At 46.7% G+C, this 17,596-nt stretch overlaps 1 protein-coding gene across 1 annotated transcript in view; it reads left to right on the forward strand.

Annotated features, from left to right (window-relative positions):
* Positions 1 to 17,596, forward strand: part of LOC306938114 (ankyrin repeat and IBR domain-containing protein 1-like) — a gene marked incomplete at its 3' end in the record, with an annotated part of 98,684 nt that overhangs the window by 53,641 nt on the left and 27,447 nt on the right. The window contains 9 exon segments of the mRNA XM_079522129.1: positions 1,633 to 1,763; positions 3,029 to 3,163; positions 8,320 to 8,406; positions 9,684 to 9,750; positions 11,031 to 11,176; positions 14,343 to 14,521; positions 14,848 to 14,899; positions 16,291 to 16,347; positions 17,264 to 17,369. Of these exon segments, the coding sequence (XP_079378255.1) occupies positions 1,633 to 1,763; positions 3,029 to 3,163; positions 8,320 to 8,406; positions 9,684 to 9,750; positions 11,031 to 11,176; positions 14,343 to 14,521; positions 14,848 to 14,899; positions 16,291 to 16,347; positions 17,264 to 17,369 (960 nt within the window).

Here is a 17,596-nt window from a genome sequence, read left to right on the forward strand (position 1 = left end):
TTGAGAAGGTCAGATTGTGAACGAGTGATTCACGACAGCTGGGTAAAAACTGGTACACTGGAAATAAACAGATTAAGATTTCATATCATCCCAAAGAGCTCAGAAATGAAGTGAAGAGCGAAAACCAAGGCCTATTGTTTATAATTTAATTAAGTATTAAATCCCTGGCCAGCCAAGGCGCCTGACGGAGGGGAAAGGAACTGGTCGGAATAACGTGTTCCTTCCACCCGCTACGGTCCGGCCGGGGGAAATCCCCCCCCCCCCCCCTCTGTCAGGTGAAAAGAACCAGCTTGGACTCCTCATGCATAGAAGGAGCATGAGGTCAGTCCGCTGCCCCCCTCCCCCCCAGGTTGGCAGAGGAAGTGTAGCGCCCAAGATTACATTAGATAATTGACACTGGGTGGAAAGAAATGGGCCGCAAAAGTTTGGGATAAAAAAAAATATATTTTTTTTAAAAAGTATTAAATTAAGTATTGTAAACAAACGATAGAGTTTCAGTTAGTTAGTGTTTGTGTGCTGACGTCCTGTCTGTGTTTGCATCATATGGTATTTATCTGTTGCTTCAAAATCGTCTCCCAACTTGGGGACGTTACGCCCTCTGGTGGCACTAAGGTATTTTGAACGGTTTTGCTTCAAGCTAATGTTTTGCCATAACATTCCCTGCATGTTCTTTTTATTTTCTTTTCTTTCTTTTTATTTTTTTTATCTGTAAGTAGATTTGAGAGGAATCGTCAATTAGAAGTATTGTGGCATCGATGGTTACCTTTAAACCATTCTGGGCGGGAACCCCTTTAAAGCATTATGTTATACTTTAGCTATTGAAAAATAGCAGATCTACAAGCTCGTAGCGCGGCACCGAGTGCCTCGCTACGAGCTTGTAGGTCTGCTATTTTTGAAAAATCGTGAAAATGTGGCGCAAATCTTTGAATATATATATTCTTTCAGAGTCCAAGTTTAAAACTCAAATCTTTGCTTCTGGAGGGGCCGGGGGTCCCCTGGAACAACATATTTTCACATGGGGGGTCGGCGGCCAATTACATTATAATCTTGGGGGTCCTTGACATGAAAATGTTTGAGAACGACAAAAGGGTTTTTCAGAAAACTGTCAGGATTTAGAAGGCATTTGTAGAATCGTTCCCAGGTCAAAATATAATGTAAACACTTAAACCAGTGGTCCTTGAGGGGGTTCCAGGTGGTCCCCATGTGCAGCTAAATGATGGAGAGCTGGTAACCAAATGGACCCTTATATAGACCTTTAACTCTTTGGTTTCATGCTATACGCTCTCAAAAGTTACATTATTGAAATCAAGGTATACTTTCTTAATTTAATAAAATACCTTGATTTTACATCCACCCTCCCATTTTTTAATACTTTTTTTGAGTGCTCGGATCGCCACATTCTTCAGCATATAGGTGTGTTTGTTTATCCAGACCTAGTTTGTTAACGTGTGTGTGTGTGTGTGTGTGTGTGTGTGTGTGTGTGTGTGTGTGTGTGTGTGTGTGTGTGTGTGTGTGTGTGTGTGTGTGTGTGTGTGTGTGTGTGTGTGTGTGTGTGTGTGTGTGTGTGTGTGTGTGTGTGTGTGTGTGTGTGTGTGTGTGTGTGTGTGCGCGCGCGCATGCGCGCACGTGCAGTGGCGGGTGTGGGCGAGGCCTATGAAGACGCTGCCAACTGCCTGTGGCTGCTGACCAACTCCAAACCCTGTGCCAACTGCAAGTCACCCATTCAGAAGAACGAGGGCTGCAACCACATGCAATGTGCCAAGGTACGCGCACACACACACACACACACGCACACGCACACGCACACACACAGCCACACGCACGCACACACACACAGCCGCGCACGCACACACACTCGTTTTGTCGGTGTGTTCGGATTTACAATTTAGGCATTTAGCAGACGCTCTTAATCCAGAGCGATTTACATTAACCCATTTTGACCTGAGATCAGATTCTAAAAATGTCATCTACATCCTGACAGTTTTCTGAAAAAGCTATGTTTCTATGTCAGTCGTTCTTCGACTTTAAAAAAATAGCAGATCTGCTATTTTTCAATAGCTAAAAGCATAACATAATGCTAACACCAAAATGGGTTAAGCGAGAACAAAAAGCACGGAAATACCTCACATGCATGAAAAGTCGTTTTCATGAAACATGCGTAAGCTAAGAACGTAACAGTGGAATCTCTATATAATGAAACTATACATAAAAAATATACTATACATATATACTATAAAGTGCTGTGACTATATACAATGCAATTCTAGTGCTGTCTACGCAACATGCTATAAGTCTGTATAAAATACTATCTAAGTCTACACAAAGGTGCTATCTAAGGGGCTAGGGTAAGTGCTACGGGTAGGGGCGTAACGATACACTTACACACATTGAGAGCCCACGCAAAACTGCCCAAAAATCACTTTCACCTAGAAAATCCATTCACATTTTTTATAATTCAGCTGACTGTGGAGACACATGCTGGAACTTTTTACTTTGAAATGTTTTATAGTTTCTGAGTTATTTCATTTAAATGCATTCTCAATGGCGAAAACACAAACTTTGGCACCACGTATGAAAAAAAAAAATCATTGTTTTGATTTTTTTCAACTGTAAGCCAAGAGCTGAAAGATGGCTCTCGGCTCGAACTTGTAGATCGGCTATTTTTCGGTGCACGGCACTGGAACGCAGCTAAGTATAATTAAATAATGTTTTAGTCATGTTCTAATTCCAACCTCTAAACCTAACTTCTAAGTCTAACCCTAACTTCTAACTAACTTCCTAACTTCTAAACCCCAACCTAATTGTAAACGGGGATGGAATGTAATTAAATGACGTAGTAATTTGCGGAGTGAGTAGTCATTCTCTCTCTCTCTCTCTCTCTCTCTCTCTCTCTCTCTCTGTGTGTCTCTGTGTGTGTGTGTGTCTCTCTCTCTCTCTCTCTCTCTCTCTCTCTCTCTCTCTCTCTCTCTCTCTCTCTCTCTCTCTCTCTCTCTGTGTGTCTCTGTGTGTCTCTATGTCTCTCTCCCAGTGTAAGTATGACTTCTGTTGGATCTGCCTGGAGGAGTGGAAGAAGCACAGTTCTTCTACAGGAGGATATTACCGCTGTACTCGTTATGAGGTCATCAACCAGCTGGAGGAGCAGTCTAAAGACATGACCGTAGAGGTAGGTGCACGCACGCACGCACACACGCGCGCACACACGCGCGCGCACACACACACACACACCACTGTTGTTTTTGGCAGCAAATTTTGATTTTAGTTTTAGTCATAGTCTCTTGAATAGTTTTCATTTAGTTTTAGTCACATTTTAGTCACCTAGAATGATTTAGTGTTAGTCTAGTTTTAGTCGACTAAAGTAACAAAATCTTCTGTTGGTTTAGTCGACTAAAATGTATTTTGACAGGCCTTGATGCCGTCGTAATGACTGTTTTTACACTTGCTGGAAATAGTGAGCTTGTGTGAGTGTTGTGAGATCATAGTAGTCATCATAGCTTAGTTTTCATTTAGTTTCCATGTAGTTTTCATCAGTGGAAAAAGGCAGTCGACGAACATTTTTCGTCTTAGTTTTGGTCGACCAAAACAACACTGACACATACACACACACACACACACACACACACACACACGCATGCACACACACACACGCACACACTGGCCAGGGAGTCAGAGCCACACTTTCTTGGCTTCAGGAGGAAACCCAGCGATTAAACTGGACACCCGTTTGTTCCACTGGCTTTGGGGGTTCGGTTTGGTCGGACTGGCCCAGACCTGAACCTGACCTCTGTGTCCGCACTGGAGTGACCCTGGAGTGGGTGTGCGGTCTGACTCGGAGACCCTGAGGGTCTCTGAGGACATTATAATTGACCCCTTTCATCCAGGTCAGGGCGACCGGTCACCTATACGCTGGATACAGTCGCCTGCTGACGGCTACAGGTGCCAGACGGGTCCTCATGGATGTACACACCAACACTGGACTGGACTTAAAACTCCAAGGGAAACTTGCATGTCTTCACTACGCTGATCACTCTGTCTCACACGCATAGGCCTGACGTCGAAATGTAGTTTTTCTGAAAAATCGTATGTTGCTGTATCAGTGGTGCTCAATATTTCATGTCAAGGACCCCAAAAATTATATGTAATATGCCTCCGCCCCCCCACATCTGAAAATAGGTTGTTCCAGGGACCGTCCCCCAGAAGCAAAGATTTTAGTTAAAAACTCTGTAATAATATATATGCAAAGATTTGAGGCACATTTTCACGATTTTTCAAAAATAGCAGACCTACTCGGGCACTCGGTGCCGCGCTATGAGCTTGTAGATCTGCTATTTTCCATTCGCTAAAGTATAACATAATGCTTAACCCATTCTGGACGGGAACCCCTTTTGGTGTTTTAACTAAGCATTATGTTATACTTTAGCTATTGAAAAATAGCAGATCTACAAGCTCATAGCGCGCCACCGAGTGGCGCGCTACGAGCTTGTAGGTCTGCTATTTTTGAAAAATCTTGAAAATGTGGCATAGATCTTTGAATATAATATTCTTTCAGAAGACTTTTTATTTATTTCGACGTCGGGCCTAAATGGGTTAAAACACCAAAAGGGGTTAAGAATACTGCACTCAATGAGGACATCGTCACATTCACAGTTAATTTTTTATTTTAGTTATTTAACCTTTTATTTAACCAGTAGAAACCACATTGAGACTGAGGTCTCTTTTACACAGTGTGAACTGGCCAAGAGAAGAGGCGGAATAAGTGACACAGCTCTGCCAGTAACAATGAATACAAGACAATAACAGGACAGACATGCGACATTCATAAATACAGTACCGAAGAAACAGGAGCGTCTAACAACGCAACCAATAAAGGCTAATATATAAAAACTAAGCAACAAAATAAACTAAAAATCACACCTGTGTGAAGTGAGTGGGGCAACTCCGTGTGGGGAAATTCCAGACCCACAGGACCACGGCCCGCTTCCGGCAAGCCGCCCCATGCACGTCATAAACGGTTGAGAAATGAGAGAGTTACCATGATGTGGGGGTCCCCAGGGAGTCCCCGGCGGGGGGGGGGGTCCCCGGAACATCCAGCCGCCCCACTTCCGAAACGGTCGAGAAATGAGAGAGTTACCGTGTGGGGGGTCCCACTCAAAAAGCAAGCGAACATTTGCTATATGTCAAAGCAGGAGCAGTGTCTGGGAAGTGTGCCCATGGCAATCCTTTTAAAGCTCACTAGGGGAATCACAGAAGCCAGTTTGAGTCTCTGGTCTGTAGGTCATTCCAAGACCAGGGTCCAAAAAAAAAAGCAAGACTTTGTTTTTCTTTCCCCCAGACTCAGATTTGGTTTGGGGCACGACAGCGCAGCCAAGCATTTTTGTGACCAAATTTGACTGCCATTGGATTTTTTTTTGAATTTTCATTTTTTTCATGTCATGTGAATAGCTTCAAATTGACATATTGGTTGTTCAGTTTGACCCACCAGTTTTGGCGATATGGCTTATAGAGCAATGTCTTGCAGAGAAACAGCGAGTTGAGAAAACAGGCTTGAAAGGTTCACTTCTGTGGTCTCTAACCTTACATCTAGCTACATGTTTAAGCATTGATTTCATATTTACATGTCGATTTGAGCTCTGATATTTATTTCAGACATGCTCTAGTATGTGAAGAGTCTGCCTGTGCTATTAACTCGTTTTTGAAAAAACATATCTGACCACAAGCCAGACTACAGAGTCCTTCCCACCACCAGACTCAATCTTTCCACCTGGTTCCCCAGCACTCGGGTCCCCTCACTGCCTGCACCGCGCCACAGCAGTGTTGTTTTTGGCAGCAATTTTTTTATTTTAGTTTTAGTCGTAGTCTCTTGAATAGTTTTAATTTAGTCTTAGTCACATTTAGCCACCTGGGATGTTTTGGTGTTAGTCTAGTTTTAGTCGACTAAATATCATAATATTTTAGTCGACTAAATCTACAGTTGATTTAGTCGAACGAAATATGTTTTGTTTTGTTGGGCCTTGATGCCGTCATAATGACGTAATAATTTTTTCACTTGCTGAAAATAGACGATCGACAAGCTCACAACGCGTCGTGCTGCGACGCGTTGTGAGCTTGTAGATCATCTATTTTCAGCATGCAACTATTGTAAAATGACTTATAGTGGATCTCTTGTCCACTACTCCCTTCCTAACATTTTAGTCTAGTTCATATTTGTTGACGAAATAGTCTCAGAAACAGTCTTACTTTTAGTCACCATAGCTTAGTTGTCTCCACCAGGCCGAAGGCATGGGGAGAGAGTATGTTTTGCACTCCGTCCGTGTGTGTGTCCGTCCGTCCGTGTGTGTGTCCTTCCGTCCGTCTGTGTACAGCTAATCTCCGGCACCGTTAACCCGGTCGATGCCAAACTTTGCACACACACTCCCTGGATGCCAACGATGAACCTCTGCCCCGCATTTTCCAGAACGGCCTGTTATAGCGCCACCATGAGGCAGCTTTTCACATGTTTTACCTAAAACTGCACCGATCTGCGTGAAACGTTGCATGCACACTCCCTAGAGGCCAAGGACAAACCTTTGACCTGCATTTTCCGCATCTGCCTTTTATAGCGCCACCAGGAGGCCGACTTTTGTAAAACACATTTTTTGATATTACTCCTCCAGATTCTGTCCAAAAATCTCACAAATCGTTACACAGTATCTCTATGGTCATGTGCTCAAGTCGGATCTGTCCGATATTTCATATTCCATCCTAATTGGCTATAATTGGCTTTCACAGTTTGCAAGATTGCCCCGTTTTGAACAAAAACATGAACGCAGCATGCAATTTACGTGAAATCTTTCACACATTTTCTTACTGGGCTGAGGAATATATCCCACCCTTTTCACATTGGCCTGTTATAGCTCCACCAACAGGTTGATTTTTGCAAATCACATTTTTGGAACAAAATGCCTCAAATCATCCAATTGCCATCAAAGGCAAACATGTTTATATTACTCCTAAACATTTTGCCAAACATCTCACACAGTCCTATCCTCCTGGTGGAGACCTGTGCCCAGAAGGGCACTTTTTCTAGTTTTCATCTAGTTTCCGTTTAGTTTTTCGTCAGTGGAAAAAGGTTAGTCGACGGACATTTTTCGTCTATAGCAGGGGTTCTCAACCCGTGGGTCGCGACCCCTCGGGGGGTCGCCAAATTAGGAAACCTTTTTTTCTTTCTTTTTTGAGTGGTGCAAACCACTCCAACAACTGGCTTTGTACCCATGTTTGTTCGTACCAAAAAAACGAGCATGGTTGCTATGGTTAGCAACCAAAAAAACAAGCATGGTTGCTATGGTTAGTATGTGACGTCACAGTAACTATAACAATAAATGTGTAGTTGCACCACTCAGTTCACACGGGTGTGATTTCTTTGCAACTGAATGGCTCGAAAATGGAAATGAAGAGTTTACATATAGTACACATAGTACATGCATACACCTTCCCTAATGATTATATCTGGTTTCAGTATTTATTTATGGTGTATTGTCTCTATTATTAAGGTTATTGTAGCAGTCAACTTATATTGGGGGGGTCCCGAGACGTTGCCAAAGCATTTTCCGGGGTCCCCGGCCAAAAACGTTGAGAACCCCTGGTCTATAGTTTCAGTCGAGGAAAACAACACCGCGCCACAGAACAGATCACTGAAACCCCGTCACAGTCACACACACATCCTGAACGGCTGTTATACATACAAAGGGAATGTACAGAGCAGCACGCCTTGATAGAACAGTGGAACTCATAGCAAACGGGACGTATCAAAATACCTCGCATCCTCAGTGAGAACGTACACACATTCCCGCGTGTTTCATCTCTGTGATAAGCCAGACGTCTTTCCATCTTTCTTTACACACATTGTGTGTGTGTGCGTGTGTGTGCATGCACGTGTGTGCGTGTGTGGGTGTGGGCGACTGTGGCTCAAGTGGTAGAGCAGTTCGTCCAACGATCCATGGGTCGGCGGTTCGAATCCCGGCTCCTCCTGTCTACATGTTGGTACCTTGCATGGCTTCCGCCGCCATCGGTGTATGAATGTGTGTGTGAATGGGTGAATGTAATGCACAATCTATGTAAAGCGTCTTGGATAAAGGCGCTACAGTATATAAATGCACCATTTACCATTTGTGTGTGTGTGTGTGTGTGTGTGTGTGTGTGTGTGTGTGTGTGTGTGTGTGTGTGTGTGTGTGTGTGTGTGTGTGTGTGTGTGTGTGTGTGTGTGTGTGTGTGTGTGTGTGTGTGTGTGTGTGTGTGTGTGTGTGTGTGTGTGTGTGTGTGTGTGTGCGTGCGTGCGTGTTTCAGGCTGAAAAGAAGCACAAGAGTTTCCAGGAGCTTGACCGCTTCATGCACTATTACAGCCGCTTCAAGAACCACGAGCACAGCTACAAGGTAACACGCACGCACGCACACACACACACACACGCACAGTACAGGGAGGCCATAGTGTGTGTGTGAGTGTTGAGCTGTCGGTGAAGAGCTGACCGGCGGTGGTAAGAGACTCACCGCTCACCCAAAACACACCTCTCTGTTTTTACTAAAACTACAACATGACGTCACTGAGACGCGGCAATAAGAGACTCACCGCTCACCCAAAACACACCTCTCTGTTTTTACTAAAACTACAACATGACGTCACTGAGCCGCGGCGGTAAGAGACTCACCGCTCACCCAAACACATCTCTCTGTTTTTACTAAAACTACAACATGACGTCACTGAGCCGTGGCGGTAAGAGACTCACCGCTCACCCCAAACACACCTCTCTGTTTTTACTAAAAACTACAACATGACGTCACTGAGCCGCGGTGGTAAGAGACTCACCCAAACACACCTCTCTGTTTTGACTAAAACTACAACATGACGTCACTGAGCCGCGGCGGTAAGAGACTCACCGCTCACCCCAAACACACCTCTCTGTTTTTACTAAAACTACAACATGACGTCACTGAGCCGCGGTGGTAAGAGACTCACCGCTCACCCAAAACACACCTCTCTGTTTTTACTAAAACTACAACATGTCGTCACTGAGCCGCGGCGGTAAGAGACTCACCGCTCACCCAAAACACACCTCTCTGTTTTTACTAAAACTACAACATGACGTCACTGAGCCGCGGTAGTAAGAGACTCACCGCTCACCCAAACACACCTCTCTGTTTTTACTAAAACTACAACATGACGTCACTGAGCCGCGGCGGTAAGAGACTCACCGCTCACCCAAAACACACCTCTGTTTTTACTAAAACTACAACATGACGTCACTGAGCCGCGGTGGTAAGAGACTCACCGCTCACCCGAAACACACCTCTCTGTTTTGACTAAAACTACAACATGACGTCACTGAGCCGCGGCGGTAAGAGACTCACCGCTCACCCAAAACACACCTCTCTGTTTTTACTAAAACTACAACATGACGTCACTGAGACGCGGCGATAAGAGACTCACCGCTCATCCAAAACACACCTCTCTGTTTTCACTGACCAGAGGTGGTCACCTCTTCACCCAAAACTGGACTATGAATATAATAGGTCTTAATGGCGGCCCGGTCTGTTTTGAACTGGTTCCAGTGTTGAAGCCCTTGGTGTGAGTCCATTATGACTGTGTGGTTCTCTGCCTCTCTCTCTCTCTCTCTCTCTCTCTGTGTGTCTCTATGTCTCTCGCCCCCTCTCAGCTGGAACAGAAGCTGCTGAAAACAGCCAAGGAGAAGATGGAGCAGCTGAGTAGAGCTTTCATCTGCCGTACGTCCTGTCTCACTGCTCTGTGACCTGTCTCACTGCTCTGTGTCCTGTCTCACTGCTCTGTGTCCTGTCTCACTGCTCTGTGACCTGTCTCACTGCTCTGTGACCTGTCTCACTGTTCTGTGTCCTGTCTCACTGCTCTGTGACCTGTCTCACTGCTCTGTGACCTGTCTCACTGCTCTGTGTCCTGTCTCACTGCTCTGTGACCTGTCTCACTGCTCTGTGTCCTGTCTCACTGCTCTGTGACCTGTCTCACTGCTCTGTGACCTGTCTCACTGCTCTGTGTCCTGTCTCACTGCTCTGTGACCTGTCTCACTGCTCTGTGTCCTGTCTCACTGCTCTGTGACCTGTCTCACTGCATGCTCTGTGTCCTGTCTCACTGCTCTGTGACCTGTCTCACTGCTCTGTGACCTGTCTCACTGCTCTGTGTCCTGTCTCACTGCTCTGTGACCTGTCTCACTGCTCTGTGTCCTGTCTCACTGCTCTGTGACCTGTCTCACTGCTCTGTGACCTGTCTCACTGCTCTGTGTCCTGTCTCACTGCTCTGTGACCTGTCTCACTGCATGCTCTGTGTCCTGTCTCACTGCTCTGTGACCTGGCTCACTGCTCTGTGACCTGTCTCACTGCTCTGTGACCTGTCTCACTGCTCTGTGACCTGTCTCACTGCTCTGTGTCCTGTCTCACTGCTCTGTGACCTGTCTCACTGCTCTGTGTCCTGTCTCACTGCTCTGTGTCCTGTCTCACTGCTCTGTGACACTACGCTGTCTCTCTGCATTCTATGATCCTATAGTTTACTGAGACGCTACACTGTCTCTCTGCATTCTCTGATCCTATAGTTTACTGAGATGCTACACTGTCTCTCTGCATTCTGTGATCCTATAGTTTACTGAGATGCTACACTGTCTCTCTGCATTCTGTGATCCTATAGTTTACTGAGACGCTACACTGTCTCTCTGCATTCTATGATCCTATAGTTTACTGAGACGCTACACTGTCTCTCTGCATTCTGTGATCCTATAGTTTACTGAGACGCTACACTGTCTCTCTGCATTCTATGATCCTATAGTTTACTGAGACGCTACACTGTCTCTCTGCATTCTATGATCCTATAGTTTACTGAGACGCTACACTGTCTCTCTGCATTCTGTGATCCTATAGTTTACTGAGACGCTACACTGTCTCTCTGCATTCTATGATCCTATAGTTTACTGAGACGCTACACTGTCTCTCTGCATTCTATGTGGTGTAATGCCTGCGTTGTAAATACCGTGTGTCACCAGGAGAGGGCACCCCTCCAGACACGCGTTTCATCGAGGACGGCGTGTGTGAGCTTCTGAAGACGAGGCGCGTGTTGAAGTGTTCGTACCCGTACGGATTCTTCCTGACGCAGGGCAGCACAGTGAAGGAGATATATGAGCTGATGCAGGTACGCGCGCACACGGTCACACACACACACACACACACACACACACACACACACACATACATTACATTACATTACATTACATTACATTACATTACAGTCATTTAGCAGACGCTTTTATCCAAAGCGACTTACAATAAGTGTATTCAACATAGGTAGGGAACAAAAACTACTAATCACCAGAAGTCTTTAGTGCATTTTCTGCAAAAACAAGCAACCAAGAGTATACCTAGTGCTAAGGTAAAAGTGCAATATATCAGCTGCCTATTTCCTTAAACAGATGAGACAAAATAGCTAAATCAAATGAGCATGAGCTAAAACAATTAAGTGTATCGACTAAACAAGATCCAATAAACAATACAACAATAGAAAACAAGCGTTCGTACAACTAGTTAACAACAAGTAGGTCAGGCAGGGAGGAAGGGTAGTGTTTCCTGAAGAGGTGGGTTTTCAACCTGCGGCGAAATATGGGCAGTGACTCTGCTGTCCTAACATCAGTGGGAAGTTCATTCCACCACTGTGGGGCCAGAACAGAAAAGAGTCGTGACCGTGTGGATCGGCCAGAAGGACCCTTGAGTGACGAGGCAATCAGTCGCCCCGAGGTGGCAGACCGAAGTGGTCGGGCAGGGGTGTAGGCATCGACCATAGCCCGGAGGTAGGAAGGAGCTGTTCCTTTCACTGCCCTATAGGCTAACACCAGGGTTTTGAACTGGATGCGAGCTGCTACGGGGAGCCAGTGTAGAGAACGGAGAAGGATGGTTGTGTGGGAGAACTTGGGGCGGTTGAACACCAGACGAGCCGCAGCTTTCTGAACAAGCTCCAGAGGTCTGATGGCAGATGCCGGAGCACCAGCAAGGAGGGAGTTGCAGTAGTCCAGGCGGGAGATGACGAGAGCCTGGATGAGCACCTGGGCTGCCTTCTCCGTGAGGAAGGGGCGAATCCTCCTGATGTTGTAGAGGAGGAATCTGCAGGACCTTGTCACTGATGCGATGTTTGCCGAGAACGTCAGTTGATCGTCCAGGGTCACACCCAGATTTTTCGCAGTCCGAGTTGAGGTCACCACAGCATTATCAATGGTGATGGCCATGTCTCGGTGCGGACAGCCCTTCCCCGGGAGGAACATCAGCTCGGGATGTCAGATGTCAGCCAGACAAGCAGCAATGCGTGCCTCCACTTGGGTATCAGAGGGGGGGAATGAGAGGATCAGCTGGGTGTCATCGGCATAGCAGTGGTAGGAAAAGCCATGGGAGTGGATGACAGCACCCAGAGATGTAGTGTAGAGAGAGAAAAGAAGAGGACCCAGAACCGAGCCTTGGGGAACCCCAGTTGTGAGACTGGGCGCGTGGGCGCGCGCGTGGGCGCGCGCAGTCGCACGCATGTCGCACGTCTGTCTGGATCCCAAGTTATACAGTACTTGTGCACATTAGTGTACACAAAATGGAAGACCTACACGCTCACAACGTGTCGCGGATGCAATGCGTTGTGAGCTTGTAGATCTTGTATTTTCAGAAGAGTGGTCAAATTAAACATGTCCGCGCTAGAACTGCGGCTTTTTCTTTTTAAATATTGTTGGGGCTTTTTTTGCCTTTTTATTGATAGACACAAGTTAGCCGGGACTAAGAACTGCAGCTTTTCTAATATTTCATTGTGGGCTCACAACGTTCTCTGTCCATTGACTTCATATTGTTTTACTGGCTAGAACTGCACACTTAGGGGGCACGGTGGCACAGTCGGTAGTGCTGTCGCCTCACAGCTAGAAGGTCCTGCGTTCGATTCCCGCTGGGGACACTGTGGGCACTGGGGGGCGTGTTCTCTCCTCCGCGTCATCAGTGCCCATACCCGAGGCGGGGTTGGCGAAAGGGCCTTTCTGTGTGGAGTTTGCATGTTCTTCCCGTGTCCCCTAGGGTAGGTACTCTCACATCTTCTCCCCGTGTCCCCTAGGGTAGGTACCCTCACATGTTCTCCCCATGTCCCCTAGGGTAGGTACCCTCACATGTTCTCCCCGTGTCCCCTAGGGTAGGTACCCTCACATGTTCTCCGTGTCCCCTAGGGTAGGTGCCCTCACATGTTCTCCCCGTGTCCCTCTAGGGTAGGTACCCTCACATGTTCTCCGTGTCCCCTAGGGTAGGTACCCTCACATGTTCTCCCCGTGTCCCCCTAGGGTAGGTACCCTCACATGTTCTCCCCGTGTCCCCCTAGGCTAGGTACCCTCACATGTTCTCCGTGTCCCCTAGGGTAGGTACCCTCACATGTTTTCCCCGTGTCCCCCTAGGGTAGGTACCCTCACATGTTCTCCCCGTGTCCCCCTAGGGTAGGTACCCTCACATGTTCTCCCTGTGTCCCCTAGGGTAGGTACCCTCACATGTTCTCCCTGTGTCCCCTAGGGTAGGTACCCTCACATGTTCTCCCCGTGTCCCCCTAGTGTAGGTACCCTCACATGTTCTCCCCGTGTCCCCTAGGGTAGGTATACCTCACATGTTCTCCCCGTGTCCCCTAGGGTAGGTACCCTCACATGTTCTCCCTGTGTCCCCTAGGGTAGGTACCCTCACATGTTCTCCGTGTCCCCTAGGGTAGGTACCCTCACATGTTCTCCCCGTGTCCCCTAGGGTAGGTATACCTCACATGTTCTCCCCGTGTCCCCTAGGGTAGGTACCCTCACATGTTCTCCGTGTCCCCTAGGGTAGGTACCCTCACATGTTCTCCGTGTCCCCTAGGGTAGGTACCCTCACATGTTCTCCCCGTGTCCCCTAGGGTAGGTACCCTCACATGTTCTCCGTGTCCCCTAGGGTAGGTACCCTCACATGTTCTCCCCGTGTCCCCTAGGGTAGGTACCCTCACAAAAAACATGCAGTAATCCTGGTCTCTAAACTACCTCCCTCTGGCCAGCCGGGGCGCCTGATGATGGAGGGGAAAGGAACTGGTCGGAAAATAACGTGTTCCTTCCACGCGCTACGTCCGGTTGGGGAAATTCCCCTCCTGTCAGGTGAAAAAAAGCAGCTTGGACTCCTCATGCATAGAAGCAAGCATGGGGTCAGTCCGCTGTTCCCCCCCCAGGTTGGCAGAGGAAGTGTAGCGCCCAGGATTACATTAGATAATTGACACCGGGTGAAAAAAAAATGGGTTGCAAAATCGTGGGATAAAATAAATAAAATGTCCCTGCCCCGTCCAGACGGACCTAGAGATGGTGGTGGAGGACCTGGCCCAGAAGGTCAACCGTCCGTACCTGCGGACGCCGCGACACAAGATTGTCTCGGCGGCGCGTCTCGTCCAGCAGAAGAGACAGGAGTTCCTGGCCTCGGTGGCGCGCGGTGTGGCCCCCAACGAGTCCCCAGAGGCCCCGCGCAGGAAGTACGCACGCACACACACACTGGACACGGACACGGACACACACACACACACACACACTGGACACAGACACACACACACACACACATACCGAGGTGGACATTTTCCGGTGGAAACCAGACTAATCTGCCAATCTTGCAATATATACATAAAATTTCCCTCTGCAGATTTGGTCTGGCACCGCTCAGTCATGATTGGCTGCCCGAGTCTGACCCCATACTCTGAAACGTGCCTACCGCATACTCTGAAACGTTCCGACCCCATACTCCGAAACGTTCCTACCCCATACTCTGAAACGTTAATGATAGGTGTGTCTCCTCTTTCCGCAGCTTCCCTGGAGGATCATGGGATTGGGAGTACCTGGGCTTCGCCTCTCCTGAAGTAAGAGACACACACACACACACACACGCACGCACACACGTTAAAGCCCAGCTCCATGGCGTTTCCTCGTCATAACTCCACGGGTCCGCCTGCAGTCCCCACCTCTTACCACTAGAGCCGAGCGCCTCAACGTTGGAGAGCCTCACTGGGGCCTTGGAGCATAGAGTATAAAGAAGGATAGAGGCCGAACTGGAGCGTTCGGCCTCCCCCCCGCTATTCATTTCAGTGGAAGTTGCTCAGTGGCGTTTTGAAGCACCCGGAAGATTTCCGGGAAGTATAATTATAACTCAATGGCTCGAGCGAGCGGAAGTTTAGCCTAGCCTAGCCCCGGACCTCAATTTTGAGGTCCGGGCTTACGCACGTGACGTCATGAACGTCCGTCCACTTCCATTAAAGTGCTGCAATTCCACATTTCGCCAGTAGGTAGTGGCATCTTCAACGTTGGATAGCCTTACTGGGGGCTTGCCTTGGAGGCTACCAAGGGGGCAGGCAGGCTTTCCAACGTTGAAGCTCTGGGTCCTAGTGGTAGGAGGAGGGACTACAGGCGGACCCGTGGATTCATGACCGGGAAACCCCGTGCAGCTGGGCTTTAACGTTGAGCGCTCGGTTGCCCTACGTCACTCAGGACCTCAAAGTTGAGGTCCTGGGAGGGACTTCCGGCAGTCTTCCGGGTGCTTCAAAACGCCACTGAGCAACTTCCACTGACATGAATAGCTGGGGGGGCGGAGCTTCGCGCCAGTTCAGTCTCTATTATATATATACTCTATGGAGGCTACACTACAGCCGATGAGGGGCTACACTTCCTGGTTGGTCAGGGGGCTCTTCTTCTTTGGTTTTTCCGCACAGCTCACTGGCACTGGCCTCATCATGATCCCGTCTAGGTTAACCCATTTTGGCCTGACGTCGAAATTAAAAAAAAATGTCTTCTAAATCCTGACAGTTTTCTGAAAATACCTCATGTTTCTATATCGGCGGTGCTCAATATTTCATGTCAAGGAACCCACATTTTTCATGTAAGAGGCCGCTGAACCCCATCTAAAACCCCCCCAGAAGAGAAAGATTTGAGTTAAAAACATTCGTTCTGAAAAAATATATATATTCCGACTTTGCGCCACATTTTCACGATTTTTCAAAAAAATAGCAGATCTACAAGCTCGTAGCGCGCCACTCGGTGGCGCGCTATGAGCTTGTAGATCTGCTATTTTTCAATAGCTAAATTACCATAGAACATCATGACAGCCACCGGGTGTGATGATGGGGCTTCAAAAGTATTACATTTAATTCAATGTATAGTAATTATGAATACGTCAGGCCACAGCTGACCTGGTCTCTCTCTCTGTGTGTGTGTGCGTGTGCGTGTGTGTGTGCGTGTGTCTGTGTGTGTTGTGAAGATGCTGGCACGTCACTCTGTGCTGGGAGACGGAGAGCAGAGAGACAGACACACACAGGTAACACACGCGCGCACACACACACACACACACACACACACACACACACAGGTAACACACACACGCATACACACACACACGCGCGCGCACGCGGGTAACGCACACACACACACACACACACACACACACACACACAGGTAACGCACACATACGTGCACACGCATGCGTTTGTATGTTGTGTATGTATGATGTATGTATGTTTTTAGGAGTACGTTAGCTTTGAGTATATGTATGTATTTCTGTATGTATTTCTGTATGTATCTATGTATGTATTTCTGTATGTATCTATCTATGTGTGTATTTATGTGTGTATTTATGTATGTACTTCTGTATGTATTTCTGTATATATGTATGTATGTATTTATGTATGTATTTATGTATGCATCTATGTATGCATCTATGTGTGTATTTATGTATGTACTTCTGTATGTATTTATGTATATATTTATGTATATATGTATGTATGTATGTATGTATTTATGTATGCATCTATGTGTGTAATTATGTATGTACTTCTGTATGTATTTATGTATATATCTATGTATATATGTATGTATATATTTCTGTATATATGTATACATGTATGTATGTATTTATGTATGTATTTATGTATGCATCTATGTGTGTACTTCTGTATGTATTTATGTATGTATTTATGTATATATTTATGTATATATTTATGTATGTATGTAGTATGTATGTATGTATGTATGTATGTATGTATGTATGTATGTATGTATGTATGTATGTATGTATGTATGTATTTATGTATTTATGTATATATGTATGTATGTATTTATGTATATATGTATGTATATATTTATGTATGTATTTATGTATGTATTTATGTATATATGTATGTATAAATGTATGTATGTATTTATGTATGCATCTATGTGTGTATTTCATACACCAGGAGTACGTTGACTTCCAGTACCGCCGCAGACACCGCCAGCGTCGTCTGCACAGCGTCCGCAGCAACAACAGCACGCCAGAGACCGGCAGGAGAGCCGACAACACAGGTACACACACGCACACACGCACGCACACACACACACACACACACACACACACACACACACACACACACACACACACACACACACACACACAGCACAGGTACACACCAGTAAGGCGCCTGAGGGCGAGAAGCGCAAAGATTTGAGTTAAAAACATTAATTCTGAAAAATATATATATTCCAACTTTGCGCCACATTTTCACGATTTTTCAAAAATAGCAGACCTACAA

The sequence above is a fragment of the Electrona antarctica genome (genome assembly GCF_951216825.1).
Source record: "Electrona antarctica genome assembly, chromosome: 15".
Taxonomy (NCBI): Eukaryota; Metazoa; Chordata; class Actinopteri; order Myctophiformes; family Myctophidae; genus Electrona; species Electrona antarctica.